This window comes from Aspergillus saccharolyticus (genome assembly GCF_003184585.1).
Source record: "Aspergillus saccharolyticus JOP 1030-1 unplaced genomic scaffold BP01scaffold_31, whole genome shotgun sequence".
NCBI classification, from domain to species: Eukaryota; Fungi; Ascomycota; class Eurotiomycetes; order Eurotiales; family Aspergillaceae; genus Aspergillus; species Aspergillus saccharolyticus.
The window spans coordinates 312,261-336,175 of NW_020290641.1; the positions used below are offsets into that span (position 1 = coordinate 312,261).

The 23,915-nt window shown below is 55.0% G+C and overlaps 13 protein-coding genes across 13 annotated transcripts; 6 read left to right on the forward strand and 7 right to left on the reverse strand.

Moving 5' to 3' along the window:
* Positions 1–213: 213 nt before the first annotated feature.
* Positions 214–1,660, forward strand: BP01DRAFT_393933 (uncharacterized protein; the record flags this gene model as incomplete). Its single annotated transcript, XM_025578282.1, has 4 exons — positions 214–474; positions 537–913; positions 989–1,105; positions 1,168–1,660. Exons 1-4 carry the CDS (start codon positions 262–264, stop codon positions 1,658–1,660), a joined length of 1,200 nt encoding a protein of 399 aa, XP_025428898.1. The 5' UTR covers positions 214–261.
* Positions 1,661–1,873: 213 nt separating this feature from the next.
* BP01DRAFT_127023 (ferric reductase family protein) lies at positions 1,874–4,228 on the reverse strand. The gene is made up of 4 exons (XM_025570448.1): positions 3,330–4,228; positions 3,206–3,264; positions 2,934–3,119; positions 1,874–2,874 (listed from the first exon to the last, which is right to left on the reverse strand). The coding sequence occupies exons 1-4, from the start codon at positions 3,919–3,921 to the stop codon at positions 1,933–1,935; spliced, it is 1,779 nt and encodes a 592-aa protein (XP_025428899.1). The 5' UTR covers positions 3,922–4,228; the 3' UTR covers positions 1,874–1,932.
* A 274-nt stretch (positions 4,229–4,502) lies between these two features.
* On the reverse strand, positions 4,503–5,941 carry BP01DRAFT_359139 (uncharacterized protein). Its single transcript, XM_025575601.1, has one exon. It carries the CDS (start codon positions 5,841–5,843, stop codon positions 4,536–4,538), a length of 1,308 nt encoding a protein of 435 aa, XP_025428900.1. The 5' UTR covers positions 5,844–5,941; the 3' UTR covers positions 4,503–4,535.
* Positions 5,942–6,258: 317 nt separating this feature from the next.
* On the reverse strand, positions 6,259–8,021 carry BP01DRAFT_359140 (acyltransferase family protein). The gene has a single exon (XM_025575602.1). The coding sequence runs from the start codon at positions 7,891–7,893 to the stop codon at positions 6,415–6,417; it is 1,479 nt and encodes a 492-aa protein (XP_025428901.1). The 5' UTR covers positions 7,894–8,021; the 3' UTR covers positions 6,259–6,414.
* A 327-nt stretch (positions 8,022–8,348) lies between these two features.
* BP01DRAFT_359141 (glycosyltransferase family 32 protein) lies at positions 8,349–9,953 on the forward strand. The gene has a single exon (XM_025575603.1). The coding sequence runs from the start codon at positions 8,499–8,501 to the stop codon at positions 9,693–9,695; it is 1,197 nt and encodes a 398-aa protein (XP_025428902.1). The 5' UTR covers positions 8,349–8,498; the 3' UTR covers positions 9,696–9,953.
* Positions 9,954–10,230: 277 nt separating this feature from the next.
* On the reverse strand, positions 10,231–10,898 carry BP01DRAFT_127069 (bZIP transcription factor JlbA/IDI-4). The gene has a single exon (XM_025570449.1). The coding sequence runs from the start codon at positions 10,845–10,847 to the stop codon at positions 10,275–10,277; it is 573 nt and encodes a 190-aa protein (XP_025428903.1). The 5' UTR covers positions 10,848–10,898; the 3' UTR covers positions 10,231–10,274.
* Positions 10,899–11,107: 209 nt separating this feature from the next.
* On the forward strand, positions 11,108–13,652 carry BP01DRAFT_385122 (Zn(II)2Cys6 transcription factor; the record flags this gene model as incomplete). The annotated part of the gene is made up of 5 exons (XM_025577570.1): positions 11,108–11,280; positions 11,351–11,678; positions 11,733–11,946; positions 11,996–12,027; positions 12,090–13,652. 5 exons carry the CDS (start codon positions 11,108–11,110, stop codon positions 13,650–13,652), a joined length of 2,310 nt encoding a protein of 769 aa, XP_025428904.1.
* A 112-nt stretch (positions 13,653–13,764) lies between these two features.
* Positions 13,765–14,355, reverse strand: BP01DRAFT_385123 (uncharacterized protein; the record flags this gene model as incomplete). The annotated part of the gene is made up of 1 exon (XM_025577571.1): positions 13,765–14,355. The coding sequence occupies one exon, from the start codon at positions 14,353–14,355 to the stop codon at positions 13,765–13,767; it is 591 nt and encodes a 196-aa protein (XP_025428905.1).
* Positions 14,356–14,798: 443 nt separating this feature from the next.
* BP01DRAFT_324655 (amino acid transporter) lies at positions 14,799–16,679 on the reverse strand. The gene is made up of 4 exons (XM_025572836.1): positions 16,498–16,679; positions 15,256–16,429; positions 15,081–15,192; positions 14,799–15,032 (listed from the first exon to the last, which is right to left on the reverse strand). The coding sequence occupies exons 1-4, from the start codon at positions 16,672–16,674 to the stop codon at positions 14,858–14,860; spliced, it is 1,638 nt and encodes a 545-aa protein (XP_025428906.1). The 5' UTR covers positions 16,675–16,679; the 3' UTR covers positions 14,799–14,857.
* A 758-nt stretch (positions 16,680–17,437) lies between these two features.
* Positions 17,438–18,245, forward strand: BP01DRAFT_267136 (uncharacterized protein; the record flags this gene model as incomplete). Its single annotated transcript, XM_025571355.1, has 2 exons — positions 17,438–17,897; positions 17,965–18,245. Coding segments are annotated over 2 exons (741 nt in total), but the record flags the coding sequence as incomplete, so codon positions are not given.
* Positions 18,246–19,136: 891 nt separating this feature from the next.
* BP01DRAFT_367882 (acetate uptake transporter family protein) lies at positions 19,137–20,103 on the forward strand (the record flags this gene model as incomplete). The annotated part of the gene is made up of 2 exons (XM_025576482.1): positions 19,137–19,715; positions 19,786–20,103. 2 exons carry the CDS (start codon positions 19,137–19,139, stop codon positions 20,101–20,103), a joined length of 897 nt encoding a protein of 298 aa, XP_025428908.1.
* Positions 20,104–20,647: 544 nt separating this feature from the next.
* Positions 20,648–21,824, forward strand: BP01DRAFT_417737 (putative zinc-containing alcohol dehydrogenase; the record flags this gene model as incomplete). The annotated part of the gene is made up of 5 exons (XM_025579274.1): positions 20,648–20,944; positions 20,988–21,230; positions 21,325–21,511; positions 21,564–21,659; positions 21,715–21,824. 5 exons carry the CDS (start codon positions 20,648–20,650, stop codon positions 21,822–21,824), a joined length of 933 nt encoding a protein of 310 aa, XP_025428909.1.
* A 249-nt stretch (positions 21,825–22,073) lies between these two features.
* BP01DRAFT_393943 (nuclear transport factor 2 family protein) lies at positions 22,074–22,720 on the reverse strand. Its single transcript, XM_025578283.1, has one exon. It carries the CDS (start codon positions 22,605–22,607, stop codon positions 22,092–22,094), a length of 516 nt encoding a protein of 171 aa, XP_025428910.1. The 5' UTR covers positions 22,608–22,720; the 3' UTR covers positions 22,074–22,091.
* Between the last annotated feature and the right edge of the window lie 1,195 nt (positions 22,721–23,915).

Consider the following 23,915-nt stretch of genomic DNA (forward strand, 5'->3'; position numbering starts at 1 on the left):
TGATGAATCCAAGTGCTTCCGAGCGGACACCCAGAGGGGCGGACAACGTCGACCAAGAGCTGCCCTCTTATGAGCAGTGTTCCGCGTGGCGCTGAGTTGCGTACCCTGTCCGATCCGTGCGCAAGATGGGCGCTCGAGTCGATGAATGGATTTAAGGGAACAGAGGGCCACCTTGGACGTCCCTCGCACTGATGTCAAGGTCCCGTTCTTTCGCCACTGTCGTGCGGAGAGGAGGGATGCCCCGCGAACGGACCGGTAGACATGCCACACGATCCACCCCCGAGCTATGCAGGCCAGAACCACACTTTAACGGGGGAGGCGAAGGGGGCGTTGGGGACGAATGATGGTCCGCAATTGTTGATCACCGTGTGGACTATGACGGCGTTCTCCATTCTCGTTGTCACCTCTCGCATGGCGAGCAACTACAAGTTCGAGAATTTGCAGCTCAGCGATTTGATCATCCTGCTGGCCTTGGTATGATCCTTGCAAGACCATCCATCCATCCTCTGCTCACCATCGGCTAATCCCGTATCCAGACCTTGCTTCTCATCGCAGCGGTGCTGTTCAATGTGGCGGTCGACCGCGGGTACGGCGAGACCAGCCACCCCCCTGGTGTGCATAGCATCGTCGATAGCTTCAAGTACTCGACCATCGGGTATGCGATTGTCATGCTGGCCGCGACGGTCGGGCGCCTGGCGATGATCCTGTACATGATGGCGCTTCTGGCAGCTCGGCGGGGGGATCGCATCGTCCTGGGGATGCTGGTGCCGCTGCAAGTGATTGTCAACGTGGTCAGTGTGTGTTTGTTGTTTGCGCAATGCTCGCGGGTGGAAGAGTTGTTCCATCCTGGCACGCAGACGCATTGCATGTCGCTGGATGTGCAGATCGACTATGGATACTTTCAGGGAAGTGAGTCTTCTTTCCTCCATCAATCAGATCCATACAATGGTCACGAAAGAGATTGTAATCACTGACAGTCACGCAACAGCTGTCAACTCGGCCTGCGACCTCTTCCTCGCTCTCTTCCCCTTTACATCCTCCGGCGATTCAACTGGACGCTGCGGGTCAAGATGGTGTTGATTTCGCTCCTCAGCCTCGGCGTGGTGTAAGTCGTTGCCTCCGGGCCCAATCGTCACCCATCAACCGAACTCGAGACTGATTGCGCAGAGCCATGGCCGCCTCCCTGGTGAAAACCCTGGAGTATCCCGCCATCCTCCAGTCCACCCACCCGCGCATCAACCGCGTCGGCCTCCTGCGCTGGCAGTTCATCGAGGCCGGCATCGTGCTCATCACCGCCTCGATCCCCTGTATGCGACCGCTGGTGCTCCACGGGATCCGGAAATACATTCGGAAGAAGCAGACCCAGCATCGACAGCTGCGCCCCGAGCCCGCCCCGGAGCAAGGGGAGGGTCCCGTGGGGCACTCGCACTTTGCGTCGGACTGGAAGACCCGGTGGATTCTGCCGTACGTGCGCCCGCTGGACCAGCCATCGTGGTCGGAGTCGGAGCACGAACGACAGATCCTGGCGAATATCACGACGCACATCTTTGCGGGCGATCGGGAGTTTCTGGATCGTCATGTTGGGGGGATTGTGCGGCAGGTCGAGGTGACGGTGGTTGCGGATGAGATTCCGTTGACCCAGCGTGGGAGTGGACAGTGAAATACGTAGATGGTTGTGAGGGGATTTATATAGAAGCACGATACCAATTTTAGGGCTCTTTCGTCGATCGAGAGAGAGATGCATACGCAGGAGTGCATGGATTATCTTCCAAGTTAAGTTACCTGAGATGCGTTGTATGTTACTGAACACCTGAGGCAGCGACTATATCACGTGCTGATACAGCATTGTTTGCCTCAGGCCGGACACTCACGGTCGGCATTTCGTCCTTCCAACACCCACCCATCACCAACTCACTCACCACCATTCATCTCTCACCAACTAAATCCCTCCTCGAAATAATCCACCACCGTCCCCCCGACCACCGACCGGCACGCCTTCCTCACCTCATCGCTCAGCCCTCCACTTCCACAACACACCACCCCCATCGCCCCGACCTGCGCCGCCGCCTCCATGCGGACGAGCATCGACACGTCCGGCCTCCCCGCAAACATCTCCACCGTCGCACTGGGACTCTGAATTTCGCGGGGATTCCGTGGCCGCGTCACGAACAGCTTCACCCGGAGCACCGTCCGCCGCCCCTCCATGGCCAACACCTCCGTCATCCAGGGCCGGATCCACTCCAGATGCTCGGGCGACTGCACAATCCAGACCAGCGTGATGCGGCGCGCGGCCACCGTCCCGGCCGCGTACCCGCGGAGGAGATCGGGAAGGAATGGGAGGCAGTGGGTGATGCCGACGCCGCCGGCGACGAGGAGGATGGTGCCGTAGGAGGTGAGCGTGTGATGGGAGGTGTAAGGGCCTTCGATGAGGGCGGGTAGACGCAGGGGCGGCCCGGTCGGCGATTGCAGCGCGGGGAGGCTGACGGGGTCGTCGTGGTAGGCCATCGGGCTGCGCAGCGCATGCTGATGCGCGACAACCCTCTTGAAGAGGTTGTCGGTGAAGCCCGTGCGGCGGCGCACCAGGAGGGCGATCGCGGCCGGGGCCGAGGAAGGGGGTAGGTCGAGGGTGTTCTTAAGGCACTTCTCGTGCTCCGGTGCGGTGTCTCCGGCCCAGGCGACGGAGAATGGATGCGATGTCCAGCCCCCGACGGATGGGATGCAGAGGAATAGGTGCTGGCCCGGGGCGAAACGCCACGGTCGCGCCACTTGGAGGGTGATCCGCAGCGTGTCGCCAGGGAGGGGCTCAATGTACGCTGTGGTGCGCGCCCCGGGACGAAAGTTGCGATGGAGGAGGACGAGCAAGCGGGTCAGACGCTGAAGGAGAGCCAGGGGTGGTCAGCTACGCCGGAGACTCTCTGGGGAGCAGCACGTACCTCGAATGCCCAGAAGGCGACACCTGCGTAGAGATAGAACTTGCAGGAGTAGCGGTAGACGTGATGCCACACGAACCCCAAGGCGATACATGCGAGCGCAATATGGAGGTGCAGGAATGTTTCGTAGAAGGCGTGTCGGATGGGCGAGGGGGATTGAATGAGAATGGCGAGCATCGCGACCATACACTACGTCGTTATGGCTTTCTGTCAGCTGTGATGGCTTTCTTGGGGGGGGGGGAAGGAGAAGAGAAATGGCACAGGGACTACCGTACCATCAGGCCGTTGAACATGAACGGTTTGCTAAGGGTGGCTAGCATCACCTTCCAGCCATCTATCGAGCATTAGCCCCCGTCAGGCCCACAGCATCCGGGAGAGAGTTGGGGCATATAGCCATACACATCTGCACCTTAGGCACTCCCCACGCAACCACATGCGCCACGGCCTCCAGCAACACGATGCGTCCCAGCCACCGATGCAGGAGATTCCACGTGTCGAACGGCACGCGCAGCAGTGGGATTAGCGGATTGTTACGTCCCGCCATCACCAGGAGAGGAAACAGATTCACCGTCGCCATGTAGCCCGTCCGATTCCGAATCAGTTCGGCCACCGTTGATTCCTTCGATCCGAAGGGGATTGTGACGGTGCAGAGAACCACGTTCATAGTCACGAGGAAGGCGAGCAACAGGGCGTGAAACCGACTGGGCAAGGTGCCCATGTTGATGGCTCGCGAGAGTCGCATTTCGCGATTGTGTCGGTTGCGCCAGAGGGGGGCGTAGAGGAGATGGCGCTTGACCCATGACAGTCGCCAGTCGGGGACGCGGTGGAAATGCTGCAGGGGGTCGGTGAAGGTGGCCAGTCGACGGAGATGAGCAGCGAGCTGAAGGGTGGTCTGCCAGAGGAAGATGACTGCGATCAAGCACGCGAAGACCCAGAGAGACACATAGCAGAGCTCGTCGTTCAAGAAGGCGTACCACATACTGTTCCCCATGTCAGGCGATGTGTGGGTATGAGATCGCTTCGTGTTGGTGCTTGGAGAAGAACGAGAAAGCGTTGGTTATGGTCCAGCCACAACCTTGCAAAGAACGAGCCAGAGGGAGAAGAGAAGAAATTGAAAAAGGGTACCAAAAAGACCGCGGTAAGGAGTGACTGAGAAATGAAACTTTAGGGACAACAGTAGGAGAGGGGAACGCGGACCAGGTATAAGAAGCTCCCTCCAGACTTAGGCGCTGTTAAGTCACTGTCGAGTCAGTGCTGCCTATCGTGCAAGCGCCGACTGAAACTTCCTCCATGCTGCAGTGGAGCTGTCATCTCCGGCTGCTGCAAACCAGCCCGTTCCATTGGGCGACAGACGCCCTACAGCAGGTGGGTCGAGGTCAAGCTTGTTTCAGTTGATATGACACCTCCATCCAGCAGAACATAGGGCTGAGGCCAATGTTATGCTCATAGGGTAGAGGAAGGCTGAGTGGCCGGCGACCAACGGCCCGGAGGCCCGCCCAATGAAATATCTATCTAATTCACCCCTGAGTTTCAGAATCATCGTATCATAAGTTACAGAAAAGTAAAAAAAAAAAAAAGAAAGAGAGAAAAAAACCAGACCGTCAATCAGCCCACGCAATACCCCAGTCCATCGAGCAGATCCCTCGCAACCACGTCAATACCGCCGGAATGCGCGTCCTCTCGCCCGAACGCCAGAAACACCACATCATCAATGAATCCATGGTACCTCTGACCGGCCTGCTTCCAGGTGAGAGATGTCACGTACAACATCTCCGACTGCTGCCCCGTTGCATGGGACGCTTCGCGCCCAGGGATCCAGATCGGGTGGGTGGAAACCCCAAACACCTCAAACGGCTCGCGCTGGCGGAAGAGCATCACGTACGGCTCATACACGCTGTGGAAGTTCACGAACTGCTTATGCTGAAAGACCATGAACACGAAGGTGTTCTCCTCGTCGGGTTGGCAGCGGGGATCGGCACGCTCGCATAACGTGACGGCCAGGGAGTTCGTCGCTTGATGGATCGACTCCTGGCGGGGGTCTGTCAGCGCAGGCAAGTATCGCTGCAAACAGGGCCCGTCGACGGGGGCCGCATGGACGGCCAAGTCGGGTCCGACCGAGCCGTCGGCGATGCTCAGCAACTGGGAAAAGGCCCGCGTGGGCACGAGGTCGTAATGCACGTATGCGCTCCCGTGCACGTCCCAGAAGAGGAACCAATTCTTCTCGATCGGAGCATAGCCCGGCAGCAGCGGCCGTTGCAGCTCCACGGGGTGTCGATACGCGGGGGTGCGCAGGAGTTCCTCCCCCGGCCAGTCGACCAGCACGCGGAAGTCGACCGCCCACTGGCCGAAGCAGGTGTGCTGCGAGTTCGAGCCGTAAACCGCGTACGGTCGGTCGGGCCCGTAGAAGATCCGGGCGTCGTGCGGGCCGAGACTCACGGACATCAACTCCAGCTCGCCATCGCAGCGCGTCGGGTCCGTGGCGGTCGCGGCGAGGGGGAGGATGAGGGCTGGCTCGATGCAGCGGAGAGTGCGCCCCTCGTCGACGAAGGCTGCAATGCAGACCAGCTCTGCGCTCCACACCGAAAGGGCTTCGGTTTCCGAGCGATTGCGTGCGAGCTGGGCGGTTATGTACCATCGGTCTGCCCAGACAGGATGGGGGATGATGCTGGGATTGAAGCCATCGTGTTCGCCAAAGTCGATGTGGAAGTATTTTCCATCGGGGGTCGAGGCTGAGGAAACTTGGTGGTGAGTGTTGGACAGATGTGCCAGACCATCGATATTTTGCTGAATTGGTGCCCTCAGGCCAGGCTCTGACGGGGATCCGATCGACCCCCGGTACAAGTAGAAGACGGTCAGAAGCAGGCACACCAAGAGCCCGGCAAGGGGCACCAGGCGCATCAGCCGGGCAGACATGGCGTTGCGTGCACCCGGACGGGGACTTGGACCAAGAAACCCGTACCGTACCTGTCCAGGTTGAGCAGGGAAGAATGGATGGGAGGTAGAGAGGGAGGGGGGAAAGGGGGAACATCCAAGGCTGACAGGAACCGGATGAGAGACTCATTGAATGGCGGCAGGAATTGGGATAAATTAGGGTTGCAGCCAGAGGGTGAGGGGAAACCGGGCTGATCTTCCCTCCATTGGCCCTCGGTGGCCCGGCCCTGATGGAGGCAATCAATGAAGTTCCATGAATAGATTGCATCCCCCGCTTTTCAGTCGGGCTTTCATGCGAGGTGATCAGCATGTGAATTGCGCTGTAGTTATTGTAACTATTCCAATTACGGCGCAGAGAGAAGGCCGAATGGTCCGAGGGGATAACCACTCCCCCCCCCCCTTCTCTTGCTTGTCTTGAACTATCGAGATAGCGCCATGTTTGGCCCCGGATTGCCCTCCACATTCGGAAATGATAATCACACACGCATGACCTGCTCCGTACTCCGGACACACTCGGACCATCAATCACTACTACTGTACTCTAGACTACTAGTTAAGCGTCATTGCCCAGGGTCCGGCGGTACAGCCACTGCGCTAATCGCACACTCGGCTCATCAATCCATCGCGTCCCCATCTCTGCCATCCACAGCGTCACTGGCAGCAGGATCAGCTGTGGGGCCAGAAAACTCACCTCCAACCCCAGAGGCCCAACGCGGGGCAACGGCACTCGGTTGATCCATCCAGGGCAGTTGGATGCATGTGAATCGCGGGCCCAGCCGACCGCGGCATACAGCCGGTCCCCCAGCACCCAGAGAACGGGCCCGTGGACGAGGTAGAAGGCGAATGAGACCCGGCCCAGATACTGGTTGAATGGAGTCTCGAAGAAGCGCTTCAGCCAGGGCAGGCGGGGCAGGGAGGCCACGAGGAAGGTGGCCGCCCAAAAGAGGTAGAACCACTTCTGGTCGAAGACCGCCTGGGGCTTGAGGAATGACAGCCAGTACCATCCGGGGGACTCGCGGAGGATCTGCAGTTCCCACGTCCGCGAGGGCACGCCCCCGAGATACAGGCTGATTCCCAACAGCACAGGGAAGATCACCTCGCGGTACGGCTCCAGCAGCAGGAAAAAGTCGGGCAGCTGGTCGCGAGCCGCGAGCTGATCCAGATCGCACAGCAACATGCCGGACACGAACAATGCTCCAAACCAGCCGTCGGCAATGTAGAGGAAGTAGAACACGAGGCCCGCCTCACCCGCTAAGCGCATCGATCGGCGACAGCGCGAGAAGGCCAAGAGTGCCGTGTAGACGATGATTGAGCCGCGAAATTCCACCGGGATGGACCACGCGTGGAAGTTGTAGGTGAACCAGGGCTCACCCCCGCCACGGAAAATGAAACTGAAGTTCTTGAACTCGGCGTACCAATTCCAGAGCTCGGCGCCATAGCTCCCCTGCAGCTCAGGCACAGTCTGGACGTGGAACAAATGCAAAAAGGTCATGTAGAGGAAGGTCGTGGCAATCACGGGGAGAAACAGACGCAACCACCGACGAAACAAGGCGGACGCCAGATTGTCGCTCAACGCGAGCCGTTCCCCGGCACTGATCAAGGCGAGCGGTTTCGCGGACAGCACATAGCCAGACAGGACGAAGAAGACGCTGACGGCGAAATGTCCGCCCGAGAAAAAGGTGCGTATGCCCGGAAAGGCGACCAGGTAGCGCTGGTTGTCGAATCCGTATGCGTTCTCGAAGATGCGCTCCGCGCCAATGCCATCATGCGCCCACAGTTCATGATGGCCCCAATAAACCAGTAGGGCAGCGAAACCGCGCAATCCATCGAGATAGGCGGTTCGTCGAGGTCGAGCCGGCGAGTTGGGTACTTTCAAATGATCATGGCCTTGCTCTGTCCGGCTCAAGAATTCCGGACACAACCGCTGCATCCAGCCAGCCTTGGGAATGAGGGGCGGCTCTAGCAAGGAAGACTTCCACTCGCCGTCTTCCAGGGCCGTTTCATGGAGGGGAGCAAAGGATAACGCGGGCATGATGACCAGAATCGCAGGGACCGTTCTCGGGCTGCTGGACGCTTCGCGAGGCCTGCTGCGGAGGAGCGATATATGAGGCTTTCCCGCCGTCCCGCCGCCAAAACAACCGGACTGCGACTAAGCGGAGCGATCGACCGGGGGACGAACCGGGAGAACAGGGTGAGGGTCTTTCTGGCAGTGAGGGGAAGAGATGGAGGAGACACATGTCTCGGAGGCATTTCCCTTCATGGTCTCGGCCAATGCGCCACCCGAGGCTTTTCCCCCCCAGGCACCTCCGAATGGTTTGCATCCGATCATCCTGGATATTCCTAGGTCGATAAGAGCCACGCCAATTGACTAGCTTCATGACGGGCTCCAGTGGAGTCCAGTTGGGCTAGTGGGGGGTTCAGTGGGCGACCCTAGCGTAACTTAGAGAGCTTAGCGACTGCAGCTCTGCAATCTCCGGGCCGAATTGACGCATCTGAAGCATTCTCGTCACGGTGGTTCCCCTCATAAACATCCAGTCCATCAGCCCACGCTTCTTTCTCCCCTCCATTCCCCATCACCACCACGATTCATTTTCTTCCCGCGGGTTGCCTGTGTCTCTGCTCGTGGTGCCCGACAGAATGCAGGCAAACACTCCCTGGTCCGGCGTCTTCCTGCCTCGCCATTTGCGTCGCATTGCGCCCATTTTCTTCTCGGCCTTTGTGCTAGTCTTTTATCTCTCGTTGACGGGGACATTTGGGGGGGGCCACGGGGAACTGTCAGGCCCCACTGCGCGATACAAGCACTTTCCCCGGAAGATCTGGCAGTCCTGGAAAGTCCATCCGCTGGCATTTGAGCCGCGAGATCTCCTGGTCGCTCGAAGCTGGCCGGAGAAGAACCCGCGCTATCGATATGAAGTGCTGACCGATGAGAATGATCTGGACTATGTGGAGACCCACTACGGACCCGAGGGGCTGAACCGACCGGACATTGTCGAGGTCTATCGCTCGCTCAACGCGCGCATTATCAAAGCCGATCTGCTGCGATACTTGATCATGTATGTGGACGGAGGGATCTGGGCCGACATTGACGTGGAAGCCCTCCGTCCGCTGGACCGCTTTATCCCCGAGCGGTTCACCGAAGACGAGATGGATCTGGTGATTGGCGTTGAGATTGATGAGCCCGAGTTCCACGACCACGCGATCCTGGGACAGAAATCCCAGTCCTTCTGTCAATGGACGTTCATGAGCAAGCCCCGGCACCCCGTCATGATGCGGCTGGTGGACAACATCCTGGCTTGGTTACATGGGCTGTCGGTGCAGCAAGGCAAGCCCATTGGGGAACTCGAGCTCGACTTTGACGACGTGATTAGTGGCACGGGGCCCTCCGCCTTCACCTCCGCGGTGCTGGCGGAGATGGGCGTCCGGTTGGGTCACGAAGTGCGCTGGAACACCTTCCACAACATTCCCGAGTCCAAGCTGGTGGCTGGCATCCTCGTCCTGACCGTCGAGGCCTTCGCGGCGGGTCAAGGCCATTCGGACTCGGGCAACCACAACGCCCGCACTGCCCTAGTGAAGCATCACTACCATGCGTCCAACTGGCCGTCCAACCACCCTCGCTTCAGTCATCCTGTCTATGGGGAAGTCGAGAAATGCAACTGGAACAAAGAGTGCGTGCGCGCATGGGACGAGAATACGGCTGCGTTTGCCGCCCTTCCGCCCGACGAGCAAGAGCGCCAGATTGCCCTGAAGCAGGCCAACGATGCTGCTGAGGCCGAACTGCAGTTGAATCTCGGGATGGACTTGGGGTTGGATCTGGGGCTCAACCTCGGCCAATAACAACCATTTGCCAAAAGGTATTTGTACGAATTGAGATGGCGTCCTGGGATTTGGTGTTGGTAATGGTTTGATGAACTAGTCTTCACATGTAGCGCCTGAATATCACAGTTTCGATGGTTTTCACAATTGGCAGTCCCTGGAAGGCTTGCAGTGGCCGGTAGTTATGCGAAGTAGTGCCATGCTACACTAGTTGTACAGTAAGTCACTCGGGAAATGTGGGGCCGCCAGTGATAGTAAATAGATGATGGTGTTTGCCTGGAGACTGGGTCATTGTGGCAGCAGGCAGCGTCTCGGGAGGAACAATATCGCCACTCATTACACGTGTAAGAAACCAAAAAGAAGTCTAAGCATGATGAAGACTGATGCATGCCACGGCAGAACTGCCATCCGATGGTCTTGCCGTGGTTGAAGCTGGAAGAAAGGAAATAATTGCATCGCACGGGGCGGGGGTGGCTGCTTCACGTGACCGTGCATACTCTGGGCTCTCTAGTGATGGGTATCGTTGGTTACATATATATATATATGATCGAAACGCCTCGAATAAGTCTGTGGCAAGAACGTTCCCATCACCCATACGCATCAAGTAATCTGCTGTCCGACCAGACTCCGAAGCACCGCGACTTCCGCCTCCCACTTGGCGAGCTGCAATCGCAGACCATCGCGCTCCTCAGTGACCTGATTCAGTCGCGACTCCAACTCACTGACATGTTCGACTTGCCGCTGCCGGAGCCTTCGCGAAGCCATCTTATTGCGACGCCGTTTTTCCTGGAGACGCTCCTCCTCCATGTCTGGAGCGGAGAACGTCTCGCTCCCCGTTGACTCTTCGGTGGATGTATGGTCTCGCGATCGCTTGGTGCCTTGTTGGGTAGCTGTAGCGGTCGCACATAATGGAAGGCTAGAGCTCGCATGTGTATGGACGGAAATGATGGGATTGCACGGAAGAGCGCCAAGATGGTCGAATGAATCAGTATCAGAAATTGTGGAGTCGATTAACACAGGTGGCATGAGGGAGATGGTGGGCAGATCCATGCTGTAGAAGATCAATGGGTCGACGAGCTGAGGGTCCCATAATAAAGGCTCCTCGCAAGAAGATGCGGCAGGGTGATGATAATCACTTGTGGTTAGGGGACTGTAGGACGGGGTTTGTGCCATTTCCGTTGAGGGGTTGCGAGACGGTGTGACTTTTGAAGCGTTTGATATGCAGTGGTCCGGAGTAGATATAGTAAGTAGATGGGATAGATAGATACAATACATAACAGGTAACTTAGTATAAAATAAATGAGATGGAGATGAAAACAGAACAAATCCGGCACTAACCGTCAATATGTCCGAAGCTAGACCCGATAGAGGCTAGACTAGGAACCAATGGCTGAGTCAGCTGCCCCTCCAACCATTTTGGAGATGAGCTCAGCATGAAAGGCATCTCACCCGGACTTATTCTCTACACGAAGCATTGCCTGCTTCCAAAGTGGACCTCGCCCATGGATCCTATCTCCGGATATGGCGACCATAGTCTTCCTCCACCCTCAGCGAAGAAAAGAAAGCCGAGACCCAAGTTGTCATGTGTTCCCTGTCGTCGAAAAAAGTGAGCCTCAATCACTTCCCCACTGCACCTTCGCCTCGCCTCGCCCCTCTGACATTCCCCCCGATCGCAGGTTGAAATGCAATCGCATTCACCCTTGTGATAATTGTATCAAGCATCACCGGGCCGAGAAGTGTCATTTTGTGGGTCCACAGGCTGTCTCGAGCGGGGACTCCCACAGTATCCACTACTATATTCACCGACTCGAGGCCCGTGTGCAACAGCTGTCTCAAGAAAGCCACCCATCGCAGGTACCACAGCTTCCTGCAGAGCATCAGCCACTGTCACTTCCATCGGGAACCATTCCCGAGTCCCAGACAGATTATTCGGGGACCATCCTGATCGAGCAAGATGGGACGAGCTATCACAATCCTACCCACTGGCAAGCTGTTCTAGACGAGGTAGGTTGTCCTATTGAGCCGATGCGTCCCATTCCCAACTCACTAGCTTGATAGATCTCCGAGGTCAAGGAGTTTCTCCAGATGCATGAGAGTACTTCACCCGAGGATGTAGGGGAGGAGGATTCAATTCCTGATGTTTCAGGCCCTGTACTTCTCTTCGGAAACTCTATCTCCTCTAACTTCTCTGAGCTTCTCGCCGCTTTGCCTCTTCGCACGACAGCAGACAGGTTGATCTCATCCTATCTGAACTCCAAAGAAGCCCCATTAGGTAAAGGGATCTTGTAAGCATGGACGAAAGGGTACTAACCATTTTCGAGTGCTTATCCACACGCCAACGTTTACTCGAGAGGTAGGCCGGCCACTGCGTCCCGTGGAAATATCAAACTCATATAGACTAAAAGCGCAGGACAGTACACAGCGTTTTGGAAGAACCCTCAAGAAGCGTCCATCAGTTGGCTAGCCTACTTATACACCATTCTGAGTGCTGCTGCTGGGTTGCATCTGTTCACCACCTCAGGCAGGGAGGAGGGACAATTTGCAGAAGCATTTGAGGGGTATTTCAGATTGGCATCGCAATGCCTGACCGTGGCCGAGTACACCCGCCCAGGCAAATACAAACTCGAAGCCCTCATCTTGAGCATCTGTTGTGAAATCTTGAGGAGTGCCGACACCCATGTCGGACCATCAGTCCTGCTGGGATTGGCAACACGTCTCGCGATTCATAGCGGCTACCACCGCGATCCGAAGCATTACCGCGAGATCACAGCGTTTGATGGGGAGATGCGACGTCGGATCTGGATGTACCTCTGCCTGCTAGACCACTACGTCTCGTGTCAAGCTGGCCTTCCGCCGACCACAGGGCAAGCGCAATCTGATGTTGAGGAGCCACGAAACGTAACGGACGACGACCTAGATCCTTCCGCCACAGCCTTGCCTTCGCCCAGACCTGCAACCGAGAAGACATTGATTCTCTTCCCGGTGACCCTCAACCGGATAATGTTCCTAGGGGCCGAGATCAGCCGCAAGGTTTGCTCCGTCCAAGGTGTTCCCTATCAGGAGGTGCTCGATCTGGATGCAAAGCTGCGAGCACTCCATGCCGATATTCCACCCCCTTTGCGGTTTCGGCTGCCGAGCGAGTCCATCGCCGACCCTCCAACTACAATCATGGACCGCTACAACATCGATCTCATGTACCAGAAAGCTCGGTCGGACCTGCACCGCAGATATCTTACACAACATCGCCTGGATCCCCAGTACGCCTATTCCCGCGGGGAGTGTCTCGATGCAGCAAGACGGGTGCTGCAACACCAGTTTGATATCTTCAATGAGAGCTCACCGGGCGGGCAGCTAAATTATGCCTCCTTCTTCTTCTCATCCTGTGTGATGATGCATTTCCGAGTCGCCGCGATGATTGTCTCTTTGGAGATCTCTGGTCAATCCCGCTATGACCTCCAGCAGCACCTGCCGCCATCTGTACGACAGGCTATCCTTGCGCAACGACAGGAGCTTTCGCAAGCGCTGGAGCGATCCTACAACATCTGGAACCACCTCCGTCATCAATCCAAGGAGGCGCTGAAAACTGCGGATGCTCTGCGCATTATGCTGCAGGTGGCGAACACCCACCTGCAACACGGTGCAACACCGGGCACGGACCGATCCACTCTGGCTCCTGTCGATACTGGAATGCTTTACGCATTCTCCGAACTCGATCCAATGCCGCCGCACTTGTCGACGGCTGCGTGTCAGGCTCAAAGCCCGCAGACTACTCGTTTTGATGTGGACCTGATGGATGCCACGTTGTACTTTGGGCAGGATGGCCATCCGCAGCATACATACTTAAATGCTCCTACTGATACTGCCGACTTCTTTGACCGTTACTGGGAGAACCTCATGGTGCTGGGAGACAGCCAATCTTTTAATGACATCCTAATGGACCAGAATACACGTGATGGGATCGGCCAATCTAGCAGCTGATGATTGGTGTCATATCTGGTGCCTTGTGGGATAACCTCTTTACGACACTACAATAGGATCACAAGTCGGGGAAGGATTCTTACTTAACAAGAAATCTTCATTTGGTACTATCTCACTCGCGCGGGCTGCGGTAAATATAAATTGGAGAGCGAGATTCCGCGCGCAGATGCGAGTAATCGAATTCACGTCTACCCTCATGACGAAAGGTGTCGAGAGACCAGTGCTGCTTCAAAAATCGGAACCACCGGTCAATGGTCCCGGCGTCATGGACCACATCCAGATGAATGCGATCGTCCTCGACTGCGCACTGACGGAGCTTGTTCCCCTTTGGTGACCACGACAGAAGCGAGATCCCGCTATGCCACAAGACTCCGCAGCCGAAGATGCTGCCCTCCGGGAGCGAGTCCAGCATGTGGTCTCGGTGGCAGTTGACGCGCGCATGCAGCAGATCATAGTCGGGCCTCTTGCGGCAATGGTCCTCGTCCCAGCCAGGTTCGCCTAGGATCAACCCCAGGATCTTGTAGTCAATATCCTCCTCCGGGATGATGAGGTGAACAGTCACGGAGTGGAAGGCTGCCATGTTCCGGCCGCCGCTACACATGAGGTGCGTGACCTCGTATCCTTCGTTCAGGGGGAACCAGTGGCGCAGGCGGACCACCCAGGCCAGGACTGCATCGGGCATAGACAGGACGTTGGGACTCATGGTGAGTGGGAGGATGACGGTATTGGACAGTCTCGGTTGTGGATCGAGTGAATTGTGAAAGGGGGCTGTAAAAAGTCTGTGGCTGGGGATTGAGAGCTATTTTATAAGTCTCGATCAGCGATGATGTCGTGGGGCTGTCAGGATGCGATAAATAGCTAAGCCTTTGTTCTTCCTTGTTGCTTAACCCGTGAAGAGAGTCGGTGACTACACGATCATTTTGCAATCCTTTGACGAGCTATGGAGTCTGTAGACAGACACCGACCATCTTTGTACACGTGCAATGAGCATTCTGCACTGCACTGGTTCAGAGTGACTCGTCTTCATTGTGTACTGTAGTGAGCCGAATGATCCATAATACAAAGCTATGTGGGCGGAATTGTGGGTCGGAACTGAATGCCATTGTAACTTGGCCACCACGATTCAGACAAAGAGACATCAAGGTGATTATCTATCTACCCACGTTGCGATCCAGTGTCTCACTGAGATGGACATAAACGCGTTGCTAACCCCAAAGAATATTGAACTTTGACCACTTGCTCGTCTTGACGGGCTCATCGTGCGGATCGTCACGCACTTCTTGCAGGGCTTGTTCCAGTGGCATCTCATGCACGGACACAAGTCTCGTCTTTTTCCAGAACTTGTATCCGAGATATAATGCCAGTACCAGTGGGATATCCCTACTACCGTTAGTTCTCAACGATCGCCGGGCTTGTGAAACGACTCACAAATAAGAGGACACAAAAGATGCAGGGTCCCAGTTCCCCTTGGTGAACACGGTAAAGCCACCGGTAAACAGGATGATGATGCATGACACCAGAGCGAACCACGAGCTATGGTCTGATCATCCCAATCTCTGTCAGCATGACTCACGCATAGGACATTGTACCTAGCAGCACTTACACGACCACCAGTTGTGCCACGGTAACTCCCGCGTTGACAGGCCCTGCGCCCGAAACCCCTGGATCAAGCGAATATGGTTCAAAGCGATCGTGATCCACGAGACCAAAACCCCCGCTGAGGTCAGGTCCAGCAGCCAGTTGAAGACGGTATATGCACCGTTTGAACAGCTCAGATATGCGAGACACGAGACGGCGATCTGCAGGGCCGCGCACATATACGGCACACCGTGGCGCGTGGTCCGGAGGAAGATCTTAGGGGCGTGGCCCTTCAGCGCGAGGCCGTACAATGTGCGCGTACCGGCCAGGATGCTCTGGTTCGAGGATGACCAGGCGGAGGTGAGGACCACCGCATTGATGATCGATGGAACGACCTTGATGCCGGCGTCAGCTGCCGCAATCACGAAGGGGCTGGTGGCTGCGGTGCCCGAGTAATCGTTCAAGCGCGGGTCGGTGCTGGGCACCAGCATGCCCACGATCAAGACTGCGATGATGTAGAAGATGGTGACGCGAGCGAAGACGCGCTTGCAGGCGCGCGGGATGTTACGACGCGGATTCTGCATCTCCGCGGCGGCCATCGTCAGGCTCTCTACCCCGGAAAAGCTATACACGGCGGTCGTCAGGACCGCCCAGAAGCCCAGAAAGCGGCCCCAGGCGCCGGAGGCGATGTACTCGGAGAACGGTCCAGGGTCTTTCCAGTAGTGAAAGCCCAGGCGAGGAGTGCCACTCACGCCCCCGAGGTCAATAACCAGGCCCATGAGGACAATGCCGATGATCAGCAGGATCTTGAGGATCGCAAAGCAGAACTCCAGCTCACCGTAGACCCGGATGAAGAGGAGGGCCACAACCGCGGAGAGAATAATCAAGATGGTCACCCAGATGGCCGTGTTTAGATCGGTCCAGTACTGAATCAGCACCACGGCGGCCGAAATCTCACTGGGCACCGACATGAAGCAGCCATACACCACGTTCCACCCGATCGCAAACCCTAGTCCGGGGTCCACCAGGAGCTCAACGTGTCGCACGAACGAGCCGGTCACCGGCATCAAGGCAGAGACCTCCCCCAGGGCGATTTGAATCGCACAGACAATCACCCCAATCAGCATATACCCCAAGAGCGCGCCCAGGGGACCACCCGAGGCAATTGAGCTGCCCAGTCCGAGAAAGAGTCCGGTTCCCTAAAGATTCGAGCAAGACATGTTAGGATCGGGCTGGTTGCGCAGGAGATAGAAAATGTGCGACCTACAATCGCGCCAGCAATGGCAATCATCTGTGTATGGCGCTGCTCCAAGCCTCGACGGAGATTCTGGGCCTCTTCATCCTGGACAATACGCTCCTCGGCGACCACTTTGCTGGTTGCCTCCAGTGGCGGCTGTATGAAGGCCTCAGGGCCCTTCGCCGGACAGATCTCCGTGGCGCTCATGCTGCACTCCTGGGGGTGAACCTGAGAAAAGAAAAGAAAAGAACACACAAGTAGAGAAAAAGAGGGGCATTGCGCGTGCGACGCAATGTAAGGGTTGACCAGATTATGGAAGATGGCCGGAATTAATTAATCCTGGGGATGTGATTGGCCCTTCGGCCCGATTGTCTCAGTTGGCGCGAATGGCGACATTAAGAGGGTGATTTTCACGATAAGTTGGATGGAAAACCGATAGGTACCTGTACATGATAGATAAGTTAGTGAGTGAAGGATAAAATAGCCATGTCACGTGCACGCACTGCCCTATACAAATTTGTCCATTCCCCGACAACTTCCGTCACTGTGGTTCAGGCAGTAATGTCAGTTATTACTTGCAAGATCGCAGGAGAATCACTGGAGTGAATGGGGGAGTGAGCGTTCTATTCACAGTATGTGATAGTGAAGATGGCCGCTTCATCTGAACTGTGCATCTATCTGTACCTTGCATAAGAGTCTAAAGTAACACATCTGGTCTTCTCCCACAATTTCTTCTCCTTCTCACCTTCTCTCTCGTCCACTTTCTTTTCCACGCGCTCTTTCTTCACTTGGTACACCAGGACAACCAGCAATGGCACTCATCGCCGAATACACCATCGACCCGACTGGCGAAGTCACTATCATCCTGCCTGCGAGATTATCTTCCTTTCCCCCTCCTGATAATGTCTCGTCCGGGCCAACTTCCGCGGCTGCGAATCCCAACCAGTCGCTCAAAGACATCGAAGCACGCATCCAAGTCTCAGCCAAGCATCTCCAGCTCGCCTCGCCCATGCTCAACCGACAGCTGACCGGCAACTTCGACGAGGCCCAGCACTTGCAGCAAACCGGAAAGGTGGAAATCACGGTGGAGAGCTGGGATCTGGAGGCGTTGTTGATTCTCTTGCGCATCATCCATGGGCAGAACCGGCAGGTGCCGCAAATCATCTCCGTGTCACTGTGTGCTCGTATCGCCGTCTTGGTCGACTATTACGCTTGCCAGGAGGCGGTCGAGATTCATCTTCGCGCCTGGAAGTCGCATCTCGAGACGCAAGTCCCAACCAGCTACAACGCGACTGCGACCATCGAGTGGATCTGGGTGTCTTCCTTCTTCGAGATGGCGGAGGTGTTTGACCGCGTCACCCTCCTTGCAATCCGCCACGGGGACGACCACATGGAGTCGACTGAATTCCCCATCAAACCGAAGATCATGGGTAAGTGCTCCGTTCAGGACGAGACATGCTCCAGTCGAAGCCACTTATGCTGACATGTGACATACAGACGCGATCAATAGTCACCGCGAGAGTTCCATCTCGAGCGTCTTCAACCTGATTTCTCGCTGGAGAAGCGGGCTGCGCCAGGGCGTGTTCGGCTGCAACTACGAATGTCGCTGTGTCGACCTGGGAGCCCTCGAACAAAGCCTCTTCCTCGCCAACCTGCACGAACCTCCCAATCCGCCCTTTGCTGGATGGAGTTTCGAGTCCCTTGTCACTCACGTCCAGGCCTTCCCGAAGCCGAAGTCGCACTGCAATCTCCTCACCTATATCAATCACGATAAATGCGATGCCATTCCGAAGATTCTGGAGGAAGTGGAGACTCTTAGCTCCGAGATGCAGGGTCTGGATCTGACTGTTTACAACTGAGGTATGATACCGGGGATGACTGGGATTGACCTTCGGAGTTGTCCGGGCAATGTGGATGCAGCTATTGCGGATATGCAGAATGGAATGCTGTTCTTAAGAATGATTTAGTAGATCCAGAATCCAAGTTACTGCTGTCCATGTGTGATCTTTGGGGATGTGCGATGACCCTGAGACTCGTAACGCAGAGTAGGACAACCGGACCTAGTAATGACGGTACTAGAATTTGAGCAGCGGCAGAGAAGCCAGCCGCAAGTTTGCTCTTGCCCCGAGCCCCAGACCCTACAATCGGAGCGCGTCCGACCGAGCCACATGCAGTATCACGTGGGTCGGCAACGCACCGATGAACAACAGCCGAGACTGGGTCGCCAAAACTGGTTGGCCATTCGTTCGGAGACAGGGGCAGATTCTGGCATTTATTGGGTCTGCGTTTCTGCTCACGCGATTGGCTCCACTGCCTAGGCAATACGAGCAGCCGATTGCTTGGGGAATCCCCCCGCACAAGGAACAGACTCTGCTTCCCAGAACGGGACCCCAGACTCAGGTGTACTGCCGTAGAGCATGACCCACCCCCGCTGGAGACACCCAATCGAGATCCCGCCCGCTGAATGGAAGATGGATGGGGCACTCATTATTGAGTTGGAAGAAACTCTATCTTGGGTTACCCCGCATGACGACCATGAGGTGAAGGAGATCCGGGGTACCCCAGAGACCAGGATCTGTCCATAAAACCTCAGCTGTCCTTGCGACCTGCTTATTCTTGCCCCAGTCAACACAGTAGGACCATTCCAACAAAATTTGAAGTCAACCATTATGTCGAGTGCATGCAGTGATAGCGAGGTACCCCAGAGAGTCGATACTCAGACAATCGCCTCGCACCATGTCGATAAACAGGATGCCGAGTATGGGCCATTGGCCCATGTCAACACGACGGGGACCTACCTTCCGGCATTCGCGGGGGAGTTACAGCCCGGTCTGTACAAGTCGGTCCGAGAGCGCAAAATTGCCAATCCGGCACCGTTAGGGCTGGCTGGGTTTGCTCTGACCACTTTTGTTCTGGGTTGCATCAACATGCAGACGCGGGGAATCACGCAGCCCAATATGGTGGTGCCGCTGGCCTTTGCCTACGGTGGCCTCGTGCAGCTCCTGGCTGGAATGTGGTGGGTCTATGTTTATTCGTCTTCGTGGGCAGGGCTCCAGCTCATCCTACATCCCAGGGAAATGGCCGCGGGCAATACTTTTGGGGCTACTGCGCTCTCCTCATACGGAGGCTTTTGGATCTCACTGGCCATGACCCTCACTCCCGGGGGCTTCAACATTGAAGGCCAGCTCCAGGCGGCCGACAATGGCTCTATGGGCATGTTCTATGACTCGTTCGGGCTGTATCTGATGGTTAGTGCTGCTAATAGTCTCTAGTCTACCTCAGCCCTATGAGAGTTTACTGACTGGGAAGCTATTCTAGGGATGGTTTATATTCACCTTCCTACTCGTCACTTGTACAGTCAAGTCGACTGTTATCTTCTTCTCGTTATTCGCAACCGTCGACATCGCTTTGCTTCTTTTGGCGGTGGGCTATCTTCACCGGCCTGATGACACCCCATACACACCGCTGCTGAAGGCGGGGGGGTTATTTGCCCTGCTGGGTGCATTTCTGGCATGGTATAGCTGTCTGGCGGGAATTGCAGACACGAGCAACAGTTTTTTCATCATCCCCGTCTGGCATTTTCCCTGGTCGGAAAAGAAGCGCGAGTCGAGAAGAAGAATGTCTGAGGATCCCTGATGTGGCCTGAGGATAAAACTTCTGGAGTGCAATTGTCGTCCTTCACCGCTTGCCACTCCTGCTGTAGGGCTGGGATAGAACACAGACAGATGAATTCACCAACATACATACACTACAAGTCAATCTAAGATAGCTTGACTATCTTTCACTCCCGTACTGGAATAGACTATAAAGCTCGGGGTCTCCGAGACAGTGGCCACGCTATCCTACCATCTCTGCGGGGTGTGTTCGTGATGTGACCTTTGACAGCAACGCGTAACTCAATGGAGGCAAGTCACAGCCGCGGCTCAGCGCCATGCAGCTCGCCAATCCTTCACCCAGTAGTTCGAACCAACCATGACAGGGTTTCCAGTGGCCAGTTGACAGATAATACCCTCGCATGCTGCATGGAGTGCATATGTGAAGCGGCACTGCCAGCAACTTATGCAACGCAAACAATACTCCTCACCCGCAAAATATATAAGACATACGTGTCCCTGGCAACTAAAGTTGCTGAATGCCCATGCGCAAATTTCAGCTTTGCATTATGGGATCCATCCAGATCATGAAAGCCGTCGTTTACAACGGCCCTAACCGTCTTACAATTGAAGACCGTCCCAAACCCTCGATCGAAGCGCCCACTGACGCTATTGTCAGGGTGACCTACACCACCATCTGCGGTACCGATCTCCATCTCCTCCACAATGACATCCCATGCAAGCCAGGCTGCATTCTCGGTCACGAGGGTGTCGGAGTCATTGATGCGATCGGCCCAAGTGTCACCAATCTTCAAGTCAGCCAGACCCTTCTGATCTCCTGTATCACCTCCTGCGGACACAGTCGTTTCTGTCGCAAGGGGATCGTCCTCCCAGTGCACGACCGGTGGATGGATCTTGGGCAACCAGATCGATGGCATCCAAGCGGAATATGTGCGCATTCCCCATGCATCGTTCTCTCTACATCCACTCTCGGACGAGATTGATCCCAAGGCATATGTCATGCTGTCAAATGTGTTCCCTACTGCATTTGAATGCGGCATCTTTAACGGCGACATCAAGCCGGGCGCACGGGTCGCCATCCTAGGAGCGGGACCGATTTCCTTGACTGCACTGATGATCTTGAAACGCGGGTACGGGCTCCCTCGACAGGTTGTCCTCATCGGCCGGGGAGAGTATCGGCTGGAGCGGGCAAAGGCCCTGGGCGGCGGATCATGTCCTGACCACACTCGATGGTCGAGATAAGACTCTCGAGGCCTGTCGGACACTGACAAATGCAGAGTGGTTTGATGTGGTAATCGAAGCAGCCGGCGCAAAGGAAACCTTTGATCTGTCGCAGTATCTGGTCTCCCCGGGTGGAACCATTGCCTCGCTAGGGGTGCATGGGAGTAGCTGTGCCTTCCTTATGAACCATCTGTGGCATCGAAATATATGTTAGTGGCCAAATGTGGCCGATTGACTGACAGGGACTGACAGCAGATGTAGGCTTTCGGACGAGTCTCGAGGATACGAGCACCACGCCGGATCTATTGAAGATGGTCAAATCTGGGATACTGACCCCCGAGATCTCCCTCTCACACAGTGAGTTTCCGATTGGTGATATATTGCCAAGCTCGAACACAGTTAACGAATCTAGCCTTCTCGTTTAGTGAGATTGACCAAGCATATGAGGTTTTTCGGGCGGCGTCTACCCACCGCAGCATGAAAGTGCTGCTTACATTGGGATCTGTTCGACAAAGTGACTGAGGCATCAGCAGCTAGTCGTGCTTCTGCTCTCGACCGAGCTGATTGACAATACAAACCTATCCGTATTCAGCGCTGCGACGGGGTTAATTCTTATCGCCGATCTGAGGCCGTGAGAATTTGGTGTCTGTCATACGTATGCTCATAATATCACCCCCAGATCTATACTAGACCCCTTTTCAAGCCTATGCCTATTCATCAGCATACATGCATTACTGATTTTACTCTGACCAAAATTCTCAATGAACGTCTCCGACTTGCATCTGCCCACTATTCATCTTTCGCACCATCTTTCTCCTCCCCAGTCATCACCGTCATATCCCCCTCCCTCCACACAGTATTCAAAGTCCAATCTTTAGCCCTCCACTGCTCACTATCTCCTTCCTCCCTGACAACATCGACGAAATAGAACGCCCCCGCCAACAGCCCCCGCGCCGAAGAATCCACTCCCTTGCCCCGTCGGTAGTGCTGCGCAATGACCGTAGCAGTAAGGCTCGCCGTCCCATTCGCCTCATCGTACTTTGTCACCCGAATGCCGGACGGGTGATGCATAGTCTCCAGATTTGCAATCCAGTCGTACACATTTGCCGTGATGGCATCGACGCCTTCGAAAACGCGACCGTTTAGGTCGATACGGCCAGCGGGATGGATCGCGGAGGCGAAGAGGGCGGGGTTGGAGGTGTCGACTGCGTTGAGGATACGGTAGATAGGGTCCACTATGGCGTCTTTGATTTGACTCGGAACTTTTGGTAGGGTGCTGGGGAATTTGGATGTATATATGGTCATTTTGATGAGTTGTAGAGAGTATCTGGGGGTCTAATGCGGTTGGCTGCGAAGATTCTGGTGGAGAGATGTTTAGATCGCAAGGACAGGATATCAAAACTGAGTGATCTGAGATAGTTCAATGAAGGGGCTGTTCTAAGGACTTATCACCTTAAATAGTCCGCAACTGAAGGATTATAATGGTCAACTCGTGATGGTCTGTGGTACAGTCAGATGAACTAAAGTCCGTCTTATCTCCGTGGTGAGCACACCCGGCCGCCGGGGATAACAGTTGTTTCCACAAGCTGGATAAACAGCTGGAGGCTGATTAGCTGGAGGATCTCAGACTGGCCCGGGGAGTGCCGTAAGGTGTGCAGCAACTCATGATGTCAACACAGAAGGAAATCCGTGGCACTGGGTGACTGGATCAAGCCAGAGACATAGGTAGTCTCACCTAAGAAAAGGGTTTATTCACCCCAGCTCCTCACCCGTCGCCTCCCAGTCTTATTTGTTTAAAAAAGCAGACAGTAGCCTATGGTTCTGCGTAGACTACTGCACCCTGAACACTGTGACAGTTAAGGATCGCTACCCACTACTGCTAGTTAAAGAAATCCTAAACAACCTAAAAGGAATATACTATTTCACAAAGATTGATATTATCAGTATATTTGATGATTTCCGTATTAAGCACGGCTAGGAGTACTTAACAGTCTTCTATACTTATCTGGGACTATATGAATCTCTAGTTATGTCCCTTGGAATGACAGGAGTCTCTACTATCTATTAGAGATATATTAATGATACTCTACGTGACTACCTCAATATATTTTATACTATCTATCTAGATAATATCTTGATCTATAGTTGGATGTGCTCTGAATACTCTAAGTATATTAAGTACATTCTATAGAAGCTCCGCCAAGCCGGGCCTATATACTAAACCTTCAAAATGTGAATTTGCAGTTAGTGAGACGAAGTTTCTAGACCTAATTATCGGCTGCAATGGATTCTGGATAAACTCTGAGAAAATTAAGATAATTACTCAGTAGCTGATCCTAATCTGTATTATTAATATCTAAGTCTTTTTAGACTTTAGTAACTTCTACTAATAATTTACAACTTCTCGAAACTCAACATACTACTGGTTAACTTAATAAAAAAGAGGGTCCTCTTTAACTAGATACTGCCTTACCAGAATCCTCTAGATAATCTAAAGAAGATCTTTATAGAGGCCCTGATTCTATAACTCTTTAACTACATCTAAGAGGTTATCCTCGAAACTAACGCCTCAGGCTATATATCTAGAGGAATTCTGTCCTAATATAAAGACAA